Here is a 12064-nt window from a genome sequence, read left to right as displayed (position 1 = left end):
GGAATATCGAGTCGTTTTATTTATTTTTTATCTTTTTACTCTTTTGCGGTGCTAGAGATGGAACCCAGGGACATTCTTCTTCCGAGCTCTACCCCCAGCCCATTTTTTATACTTTATTTTGAAACAGGGTCTCACTGAGTTGCACAGGGCCTCACTAAGTAGCTGAGGCTGACTGTGAACGATCCTCCTGTTTCAGCCTCCCAAGTGCTGGGATTACAAGTGTGCGCCACCGCGCCTGGCTTGAGTTATTTTAAATCATTCAGTGGGCGGGGGTGAGGGGGGGTCAACAAGTGCTGTGAACATGTAATTGTCAACATGAGTTACATTATGATGTGAGTCTAATGCGCCAGCGAGAGCACATTAGAATAAATAGTCCACTCCTCCCAGTCGTTGAGCGCTCTTGGGTCTTTCAGTGTAACACCACTAGTCTATGATCAACTATATATTAAATTAAAATCACCAGGTACAACTGACGAATTCTCAAGCCAGTCTCTTAAACATTACAGAGGCTTCAAGTAACAGACATCAGCTTGTCCTGAAGTGAACACGTTTTCCCACGCGGCCACGTAGTCCTTTCAACTGTGTCTTCTGAGATCCTACGACAAGTTTGTCTCCAAGTGAACTGAGAGATTTCACTGGGAAAAAATAAACAGGAATAAATGCAAATAAAAGTCCATCATCTTAAATAAATATGTGTAAGATGGATTACACCATAGAGAAATAGGCAGTCTCACCATTAGAAGTATGAATTGAAGCCGGGCGTGGTGGCGCACGCTTGTCATCCCCGCGCCTGGGAGGCGGAGACAGGAGGATCGCGCAGGTTCGAAGCCAGCCGCGCGCGCTGGCTTATGAGACCCTGTTTCCAAATAAAAATGTAAAAATAGGTCTGGGAGTGTAGCCCGGAGGTAGAAGGGCTTCCAGGAACCCCAGTACCACCAATAAATAATTAATAAATAGATAAATAAATAATGGGGCAGGGGGTGTAACTCAGAGGTCAAATGCCCCTGGGTTCCATCCCCAAACCCACACAAAAAAAAAAAGAATTGTTGTAAACGGTCTGCAGGAAAGTTTGGAAGTTTGCCAGTTTTTGAATTATTTTTCTTCTCTGAGAGCAGCTCCATATTTAAGAATCGATGCTACAAAAATATTTCCATTTGGATCAGTGGTGAATTTATAAGGATGCTTGTTTCAACAATGTGAATAATAATGAAAAAGGGACACCCCGGTGCCCAGGTAGAGCACGTGGGTAGCTACCTACAGGTACCTACAGGTAGCAGCATTGAAAGAGCCGATATATTCAGCACCCAGCAGGGCTCCTGGCAGCTAATAGGCTTTTAGTGGCGGTGAATTAATGAAGGGGTCAAAAGCAGCTTGCCGTGCAATTTGTCTTATCATTCATTCAGCACACATTATTTGGGGATATCATGGTGAGCACCAGCAAAACCAAGTTCTCCCCTCACTGAGCCTACAGCCTACTAGAAAAGAGAGTCATTAGTTTTTATAAAATCCAAATAAGGGAAAACTGATAGGAATTATGAAGAAAAAGATCCCATGTTATGAGGTTCAAGTGTCCCAGCGATGCCACCTGGTCCAGGAATTTTTTTTTTTTTTTTTTTTTTTGGTGGTACTGGAGTTCCTGGAAGCCCTTCTACCTCCAAGCTACACTCCCAGACCTATTTGTTTTATATTTTTATTTGGAAACAGGGTCTCTTAAGCCAGCGCGGTTGGTTTCAAACCTGCGCGATCCTCCTGTCTCTGCCTCCCAAGCGCGGGGATTACAAGTGTGCGCCACCACACCCGGCTTGGTCCAGGAAATTTAAATATATTTGGGCATTTTATACATATGTTAATAAATTGGGAAGGATTTGATTGGCTCTATGCTAGTCTAACTGTGTATAGGATTGCACAGGATTAGATGTGGATTACACTCTACATAAGGTATCTTCAAGCCGGGTGTGGTGGCACACGGTTGTAATTCCAGCATTTGGGAGGCTGAGACAGGAGGATCGCAGTTCATGGCCAGCTTCAGCTACTTAGTGAGGTCCTTTGCAGCTCAGTGAGACCCTGTTTCAAAATAATAAATAAAAATTAGGGCTGGGGGTGTAGCCTGGAGGTAGAATGCCCTGGGTTCCATCCCCTATACCACACACACAAAAAGATATCTTCATTATTTAAAACTTTCAGTATGGATTTTGTATTCAGATAAAGACATAAATGTAGGGCCGGGCGTGGTGGCGCACGCTTGTAATCCCCACGCTGGGGAGGCTGAGACAGGAGGATCGCACAGGTTCGAAGCCAGCCTCAGCTACTTAGTGAGACCCTGTTTCCAAATAAAATATAAAAAATGGGTCTGGGAGTATAGCCTGGAGGTAGAAAGCCTCTGGGTTCCACCCTCAGTACCACCAAAATAGAAAGAAAGAAAGAAAAAAGATATAAATGTATATAACTTAAACAATTATGACACTATTTCTGTGGTTCTTAAGGCAGTTGGGGAGAAGGGTGGATTTACACACTTGCCTTGGGGTCGGGGGGTGGTAGAGCTACTTCTGCTAGGCAGAATTCTAGATGGTCCCCAAGATTGTCACGCCCTGGTGCACACACTTCTCAAATATCCAGTCAAACACCATCTAGACGTTGACATGAAAAGATTCTCTAGATGTATTTTGGGGGGATGGTACTGGGGATTGAATCCAGGGGTCTTCTACCTTGAGGCTACATCTCCAGCCTTATTTTATTTTTAATTTTGAAACAGGGTCTCACTAGGTTGATGAGAATCTCACTACTTGCTGTTGATGTCCCCAAACCTGTGATCCTCCTGTCTCAGCCTGCCAAGTACTACACCGCCATGCCCAGTTCTTCATATGTATTTTAAATCCCTTAATCACTTATATCTAAATTTGGGAGATTATCATAGGTGGGTCTAACCTAATCAGATGAGCCTGTGAAGGAAGTCAGAAGTTAGAGTCACTCAGAAGAGACTCCCGCTGGCCTTGAAGTAGCAACCACCACGTAATCACTATGTCAGCCAGGGCCAGGACCAGAGGATGGCCTCTGCGAGCTGAGCGGTCCCCAGCTGACAGCCAGCAGGGCAGCAGGTGCTTCAGACCTGGAGCCACAAGAAGCCGAATTCTGCCAGTAGCTAGTGAGCTTGGAGGTTCAAGGTGGGTCTCTAACATTGCAAGGCCCTCAGCAATTTAATGAGACCTTGTTTCAAGTAAAAAAATAAATTAGGACTGGAAATTTAGCTCAGAGGTGGAATGCCTCTCACATACCAAACAACAACAACAACAAAATCACAGATACTGCTAATGCCTGGATTCCAGCATGAGACACCAACCTATTTATTCCAGGACACTTTTTTTTTTTTTTTGGACTGGGGATCGAACCCAGGGCGGTGCACTTGCCAGGCAAGCGCTTTGCCACTGAGCTACATCCCAGCCCGGTTCCAGGACTTTTGACTCAAGGGAACTCTGGATAACACATTGTGTTACTATCAATCCCGAAATTTGTGGGAAACATTGCCCCGTATCTAAGGGTTCACTCTCTGCAGTTTTAGTTACTTGAAAATGTTACATGGAAATTTCCAGAAATAATTCACAGATTTAAATAACTTGTATTATATGGTTATAATTGTCCTATTTTAGTAGTACTGTTGTTGACCACGAATGGTACCGACTTTATAAGTGTCCAATGCTATCTGCAGCTTAGGCATCTGAAGAATACAGTTTATCTCCTGGGAATAAGGCGAGTTAGCTTTCATCACTATACCAAATCCCTGAGAGAGCCAGGCGAGGTGGCCACGTCGGTACCCGCGGCACTTGGGAAGCTGCGAGGAGAGGGCCACAGGACCACAGACGGCCCCAGCAACTTGGCAAGACTCAGCAACCTGTTGAGACCATTTCAAAAACAAATGATAAAAAGGGCTAGTGGTGAGCCGGGCGTGATGGCGCATGCTTGTAATCCCCGCGCTTGGGAGGTGGAGACAGGAGGATCGCGCTGGTTCGAAGCCAGCCGCGCTGGCTTAAGAGACCCTGTTTGCAAATAAAAATGTGAAAAATAGGTGTCTGGGAGTGTAGCCCGGAGGTAGAAGGGTTTCCAGGGACCACAGTACCACCAAAAAAAAAAAAAAGATAGTGGTATAGCTTTGGGATAGACTCTCCTGAGTTCAATTCCCAGTAACACACACACACACACACACACACACACACACACACACACACACACACACACCTACCTACTCTGAGATAGTCAGTTCATAATGAGGGCTTGTTTTGGCTGAGAGTTTTGGAGGTTTCCGTCCATGATTGGTTGGCCCTGTAACTCTTGGGCCAGCGGCGAGGCAGCGCATCCTGGCAGGAATGGGCAGAGCACAGCAGAACTGCTCTCCTTGTGGCTGGAAAGCAGATGAGAGGAAGAGGTGGGGGTCGGGGGGTCCACTGTCTCCTTTGAGGACATGTCCCCATGTCCCTGTAGATCTGAAGGCTTCCCATTAGGTACCACCATGTGTGTTACTAGGGATTAAACCCAGGGCACTCACTTCACTACTGAGCTACACCCCTCCCTTTTTTTTTCTTTTCTTTTCTTTTTTTTTTTTTTTTGAGATGGTCTCACTAGGTTGGCCTCTAGTTTGTGATCCTCCTGTCTCAGCCTCCCAAGTACTGGGATTGTATAGGAGGTACCACCTCTGAAAAGATTCTCTCACTTCCCTCTGGTGTCACGCAGGGTCCCAGCCTTCAGCGTGTGGGCCTTCGGGGGACCTTTCAGATCCAAGCTAAAGTGAAGGGGAAGTACAGTCACATGTTGCCTGGCGATAGCTTTGGAATCAAAACTGCTTATCACCTGTAGTCTGATATGCTTGTCCTCAGCCTGATACTGAGGAGTTAAAAAAAAAAAAAGCCAGGTGTCATGATGCATGCCCGTAATCCCAGTACTTCAGTACTTGGGAGGCTGAGACCGGAGGATTGCAGACTTGAGGACAGCCTCAGCCATGTAGCTAGACTCTCAACCTAGCAAGATCCTGCTTCAAAACAAAAACAAGCAAAGAAATGAAATAGGTCCAGGAGCGTGGCTGGAAGATAGAACACCCGTGAGTGCAATCTCCAGTATCATAAAAACGAATAAATATAAAATTGTTTTAGGTTGAAAGTGCTCTATCTGGTGAATGACTAAAGAAATAAACACAGTCCACTACGGCTGCGGGCCCTCGGCCTCGGCGCACCCAGAAGCCGTTCTTCCTCCTCACTGCAAAGTCAACGCGGAGGTGCCTTCGACACATTGTCGTCCCCACGTCTCGTTTACGGGTCTTTCCTTTAGAGGTGTAACTACTGTAGCCCGTGGGCATTTCCCGTCCCTCTCAGCAGCAGCTGCTGCCCCGTCCACCGCGGGCAGAACGGCCTTCGGTTGGCCTCTGCTCTGTGTGGGTTGGCGCCCTTCCTTAACCACCCTCTCGTTCTCCTGTAGTTACAATGTTTGGGCAACATCTAAGGCCGCGCACTCTGGGGGAAAAGCTCTCGGACTTTTATATGATGCCTTGACTTTCATGGGAGAGACCAACCGCCTTACCCGTTCAGATAAAGCGGCCGATCCACGCCGGGCGCCGTGGGCACGCTTGTCATCCCCGCGCTCGGGAGGCGGAGGCAGGAGGATCGCGCAGGTTCCAAGCCAGCCGCGCGCGCTGGCTTAGGAGACCCTGTTTCCAAATAAAAATGTAAAAATGGGTCTGGGAGTGTAGCCCGGAGGTAGAAGGGCTTCCAGGAACCCCAGTACCACCCCCCAAAATAAAAATAAAAAATAAAGCAGCTTATCCACAATAAATATTAACCCACAGTGGCTAGTTGTTTTTTCATTTCTGTGAACCACCAACTAAAATCAAATTTAAGAATGTTTTATTCAAAGTAAAGGAAATTACATCACAGACTGTACTGAGGTATGGAATTGAGGATTTCTTTCCCCTCCCTTTAGAGTATGAAGCTGAGCTGCCTCCCTTTCCAGAAGAATATAAAGTCAAAGAAGAAACAGAGGTTACCGTGAGTATCGCAGCCTTAATAACCAGCTGCTGACTGGGCAACGGCACTGACGGCTGGCGGAGGTCAGACCGTGCCACGGTTAGGGAGGCGAGCGGGGGAAGCTCTGCACTGGAGCCAGAACTGGACTCTATGGCCAGTCCTCGCCCACTTCTAACACTGTGGCCTAAAGGCACTGAGGACCTCTTTGAGACTTAGTCTCTGCACCTGTTAAATGGGGACAGATAACGCTTGTGATCCCAGGACTTGAGAGGCCGAGACAGGAGGATCCAGGTTCGCGGACAGCCTCAGCTGTTTAGTGGGGCCCTCCGCAACTCAGTGAGACCCTGTTTCAAAATAATAAAAAAATAGGGCTGGGGTATAGCTCAGAGGTAGACTGCCCCTGGGTTCAACTCCCAGTGGTGAAAAAAAAGGGGGACAGATAATCCTTCACTAACTCACGGGTCCCTGTGGGTCTCAAATGAAATCCTGGATGAGAAAGGCTTTTACAGCTGATCCAACAGGATGTCTGTGTTGGGGGCAGGTATGGAGAGAGTGCTTTGGATTCCTCTGCTTGGCAGGCCGGGATGGAAGAAAACTGGGCTGAGAGAGGCCAAGGACAGGGCAACCAGGAAGGGAGGCGCTTAGAGGTATAACTGGAAATTAAATAGACATTTGATGCAGTTCAAAAATTTTAAAAGCCATTCTGAGAGCTGAAAGGACTCGAGCAGGGACAGAACCAAAGCCTAAGCCTCTAGACTTCAATTGATTTCCATTACTGTAACTGCCCTGGGCAGAGAGTCTTGTGTCTAAAACTTATGTTCTATGATTATTCCTTTTTCATAGCACTCTGTTCTTTATGGATGCAATTCCTTCCCAAACTTTTCTACAGATAGTAATTACGTTCCCTTCCCTGGATTATTGGTTCTTAGTCCAGGTTCAGTTGTTCTGTTTATAGATTTTGATCTTTTGTCTTTTTTTTTTTTTTTTGCGGGTCTGGAGATGGAACCCAGGGGCATTCGACCTCCAAGCTACACCCCGGCCCTATTTTTTATTCTTTATTTTGGAACCGGGTCTCACTGAGTTGTAGAGGGCCTCACTATGTAGCTGAGGCCGTCCGCGAACCACGGTCCTCCGGTCTCAGCCTCCTGAATGCTGGGATTACAAGCCTGTGCCACCATGCCCGGCTGATGTTTTGTCTTTTATGCTATGGCTTTTCCTGATCTGTATAGAGAGATTTGTTTATATAAAGTTTAAAATGGGGGTCTGAGTGGATTTTTCTATATAGCTGGTATCTTAGGATTCTCTAGAGAGACAGAACAAGTAAAAGATGACAGATAGATAGATAGATAGATAGACAGACAGACAGATAGAATTTCAAAGAGGAGTTGGCTCACACGGTTACGGAGATGAGAAGTGCTCTGGTAGGCCTGCAAGTTGGAGAACCAGCGAAGCCAATACTGTGGCTTAAACCACACATCTTCTGCTGGGAAGATGGACTTCTTTGGGTCAGTGTCTGTACGGTTACAATTTGTCTTCTTGCTCTTAAGACAGGCTCTGTCTCTGTATCCTTTGCGTGCCGACCTTGCACCCACAGTCGGTCCTCCTTTTCCTTACTAGGAGCTTCTGCCTTGGTGGGTTGTCATTTCTAGGTGTTTCAGGAGGGAAGAAAGACAAAGAGTTGTGCTCTTTGTGCCCTAGAACCTAAAGTCTGCTACAGAATTTTATTCCCTTGTAAGGTCATCAAAGAAAATGCAACTTAGACTGTTTACATGAGTCGCCCCCCCCCACCAGGTTTCACGGCTGGAGGAACCGGTCTCCCATGGCTTCAACATAGAGCACTATTTTCCACCCCCGCCTTTCACCATGATCTCACACATACCCTGTCCTCAAAAGAAATCGGAAACGATCGATCCAAAAACGTGTAAGTAAGGAAGTGGGATTCCATCTGCTAGGGTTTGGAATTTGTGACATTGCAAAACCACAGGGCGAGGATAGGGGTGGGCAGGGAGCCCGCAGGGAGCCCAACAGAGCCCAGGGGCAGTCGATCCCAGAGCTACACTCCCAGCCTATTTGATTATTATTTTTTTTTAAACAAGGTCTCACTGAGTTGTATAGGGCTTTATAAGTTGCTGAGGTTGGCCTTGAACCTGCAATCCTCCTGTCTCAGCCTCCCAAATACTCAACCACTACACCTGGATGTAATATTTACTTTTAAGAGTAAAATCCTATATCGCAGTGGTTTTTTGCTTTGTTTTTTGTATGTTTGTTTTGTTTTGCTTTGGTGATACTGGGGATAAAACCCAGGGACTGAGCTATACCCCCCCAACCCTATTTTATTTTTTAGTTTGAAACAGGGTCTCACTGAGTTACAGAACCTCACTGCATTGCTGAGGCCGTCGTTGAACCTGCAATCTTCCTGTCTCAGCTCCCCAAGTACTGGGGTTGCAGGCGTGTACCACGCTGCCTGGCTCCACTGATTTTTCTTTAAGGTTAAAAAATAATAGCAATAAGAATATTCTGAGTCTTAAATACAAGGGAGAAAAGAAAGGGATAAACAAATGCAAAAAACTGAAGAAAATATGCTGTTGTGTCTTGAGGTACAGGCCGCAGCTCTTGCCTGAGCCCCAGCTCCTGGGGACCTTGCTGGTGGAGGCCCTCTCTCCCCACAGGTTCTTCTGTCCTTCAGCCGGCGTGCTCTGGAGCAGGCCGGCCGCTCCACCATTCCCGTGGCCCATTCCCTCTCTGGCCTCGGTTTCCACTACGCTCCCCTTGCTTACGCCCTCCCGCCCCTGGCCACGTGGCCTCCCCCAACAGTAAGCTGAGCGGGCTGGGGGCCCGGCCTGTGTAGGATGGAGCCCGCATCCTCGCAGACCACAGAGCTCAGAGGGACGACTTAAGTTTTCCTAGCAGTGCGCCCCCCTCAGTGTCACACCCAAGCGCAGTCGCTGAATGACAGCACCTTTTTGTTGGATTGTTTAAACACTTTCCCCAGGTGAACTCGGGCAGTTTGGGATTTGCAGCGGGAACGTTTTGTCTGTTTTAGGTTCCCCCAAAGAATATCTGGAAACCTTCATCTTTCCTGTCCTGCTGCCTGGAATGGCTAGCCTGCTTCACCAGGCGAAGAAAGAAAAGTGCTTGGAGGTCAGTTGTTTTGTGGGGTTTCCTTATTTTTAAAATTTTCAGGAATTTGTTGTTTTTTTTTTATCAGATGCCAGTCCATACCTATCTCTGTCTGTCTGTCTCGTGTGTGTGTGTGTGTGTGTGTGTGTGTGTGTGTGTGTGGGTGACTGGGGGTTGAATCCAGGGGCATTCTACCTCCAGGATACACCCCCAGCCTTCTTTATGTTTTATTTTGAAGCAGCATCCCGCTTGGTGGCCGAGAGACTCACTAAGTTGCCGAGGCTGGCCTCAAATTTGCAGTTCCCCTGCCTTGTCTCCCAAGTACTGGGCTTACTGGCGTTCTGCCACTTGCAGCTCAGCCCATTATCTCTGTTGGCGACTCCCTCCTCTGTAAACGGTCCCTTGGGGCGGGGAGGGGAGGCCTGTGCTGTGGACCTCTCCCGGAGCCCAGAGTGACATCATGCTTGCTCACGCGTGTGCTGCCATCTGTCTGGCTGCTCGGGCTCCAGAGAGGCTTTCCGCCCTACTTGGTGTCCCTGGCCACCCTGGTCCTGTGCAGTTTGGCATCTGCCAGGTTTCCCACGTCTTCTGCTCCTGTTTCCTGTGTGCACTGGTTCAAGCTCTCCTCGCCTTTCTTGGCTCCGGGTTGCTCTTCCTCCAGCCTCCCCCACCCCGCGTCGTGCCAGCTGTCCTGTGTGTAGCTGGCCTTGGGAGAGGCCTGGCGTGCCCTGGGGGCTCCGTAAATCTGGGTCAGTATTACACTGTAGCCGGTTACCTGCGCAGTGCCTGCTCTGGCCTTGGTGCCCCACAGGGACACCCTGGCGCTTCCTCTTTTCTGTAGCCCATAGGATGCTTTGGGTGGCTGCGTTCCCTGTGGTTTTGGATTCTTGGATTTTGGATGACCCACACAGAGTAAAAGAACGCCACGGAGCCGACCAAGCCCTCGCGCCGTGCCACGTGCTCTGTTGAGTGCGTCACTGTCGGCCATTGCCGTTAGCTCTGGGGACAGCCCTCTGCGGTCCCTTCTGTCTTTACTCTCTGTATTCTGGAGATGAGAAAATAGAGGAACACAGAGGTTTGAAATAGGCTCCAGGGCAAATGGCAGAATGAGGATTCTTCCTTGGCAATGTCATGACATTATACTGCCCTGCTCCCCATATTATAACCCCCCCCTCCAGCTGCCTCCCACTAGACCCACTGAGCATAGCATCCTTCCTCTGGGGCCTCGCCAAGAGAGTTTGTTTTCCTTAATGCAGGAATGAATTATGAGACACTGCTCGGGAATTTGGACAGCACACTGTGTTGTCAGCTCTATGTTATTATAACAAAATTCCTGAGGTTATCAGCTTATAAAGACAGTAGGTGTTTCCCGAGTCACACACTTGGAAGTTCTAGTCCGTGGTAGGTCGGCTCCATTGCTTTGAGCCCATGGCAAGACAACACACCATGGAGGGACTGTGTGACAAGCGAAACTACTCACAGCGCAAGCCGGGGGTACACAGGGAGAGGAAGGGGCTGGAGTTCCATCATACCTGTGAGGCCATGCCCCAGATGATCTAATTATCTCCCACTTCGTCCCACCACCTTCCAGGAGCACCAGGGGCATCGAGCCCTTAACACATGGGCCTTGGGGGACATTCAGCACCTCAACTGGAGCACACACACACAACCCTGCACCACAGCTCAGCATCTGACAAGAACGGGCCCACGTAACACAGCCAAGGACCCTCAGCCTGGCTTCACGGCTCCTCCAGGCTCTTCTCCCCATCCCTTCCTTCCTCTCCCGCTCTCCTTCCCAGCAGTGCCTTCCATCCAGACAGCCTCTCCACTTTCCCTGTACCAGCGCCTACTATGCACATTTCCTCTCTCTTCCTTTTTTTTTTTTTTCCACTACTGGGGATTAAACCCAGGGCATTCTACCTTCTTTGAGCTACACCCCCAGCCCTATTTTTTATTCTTTATTTTGAAACAGGTTCTCACTGAGTTTTGGAGGGCCTCACTAAGTAGCTAAAGCTGGACACAAACCTGCGATCTTCCTGTCTCAGCCTTCCAAGTACTGGGATTACAAGTATGTGCCACCATGCCCAGCCCCCCCCCCTCTCTCTCTCTCCCTCCCTCCCTCCCTCTCTCCCTGTCTCTCTGTCTCTCTGTCTCTTGCCAAACTGGGGATGGAACCCAGGGGCATTGTACCTCCAAGCTACACCCAGCCCTCTTTTTTGATCTTTTTTATTTTTTAATATATATATTTTTTGCTGGTCTGGGGATAGAACCCAGGGGCATTCTACCTCCGAGCTATACCCCCTGCCCTATTTTTTATTCTTTATTTTGAAACAGGGTTTCACTGAGTTGCAGAGGGCCGCACTAAGTAGCTGAGGCTGTCCTCGAACCGCGATCCTCCGGTCTCAGCCTCCTGAATGCAGGGATTACAAGCGTGCACCACCATGCCCCGGCTTAGTCTTTTTTATTTTTGAAACAGGGTCTGAGTTGCGAAGGGCCTCGCTAAGTAGCTGAGGCTGGTCCTCCAGTCCCTGCCTCCCGAATGCTGGGATTACAAGCGTGCACCACCATGCCCAGTCCCTTCTCTTTTTATTTTTTTTATTTTTATCTTTATCTTTTTATTTATTTATTTTTTTTTGTGTGGTACTGGTGATGGAACCCAGGGCCATTCTACCTCCGAGCTACATTCCCAGCCCCCTATATAACTCTTTATTTTTGAAACAGGGTCTCACTGAGTTGCAGAGGGCCTCACTAAGTAGCTGAGGCTGTCTGTGAACCATGATCCTCCAGTCTCAGCCTCCCAAACTCTGAGATTACAAGCGTGCGCCACCACGCCCATCTCCTCCTCTGTTTTAGAAAAAAGAAATCCTTGAGTTCCTCTTCTCTGCATATTTAAGTTCTACTCACTTTTCCAAACTCAACTTCTCTCTGGTTTTGGGCTC

The 12064-nt window shown here is 48.3% G+C and overlaps 1 protein-coding gene across 1 annotated transcript in view; it reads left to right on the top strand.

Moving 5' to 3' along the window:
* Nucleotides 1–12064, top strand: part of IQCK (IQ motif containing K) — a gene marked incomplete at both ends in the record, with an annotated part of 104235 nt that overhangs the window by 4687 nt on the left and 87484 nt on the right. Inside the window, 3 exons of the mRNA XM_080703937.1 lie at nucleotides 5962–6026; nucleotides 7797–7926; nucleotides 9049–9146. Of these exons, the coding sequence (XP_080560063.1) occupies nucleotides 5962–6026; nucleotides 7797–7926; nucleotides 9049–9146 (293 nt within the window). The remainder of the gene's footprint in view (nucleotides 1–5961; nucleotides 6027–7796; nucleotides 7927–9048; nucleotides 9147–12064) is intronic.

Source organism: Muscardinus avellanarius (assembly GCF_963383645.1).
Source record: "Muscardinus avellanarius genome assembly, chromosome: 10".
Classification (NCBI taxonomy): domain Eukaryota; kingdom Metazoa; phylum Chordata; class Mammalia; order Rodentia; family Gliridae; genus Muscardinus; species Muscardinus avellanarius.
This window is presented reverse-complemented; position numbering and strand designations above follow the sequence as displayed.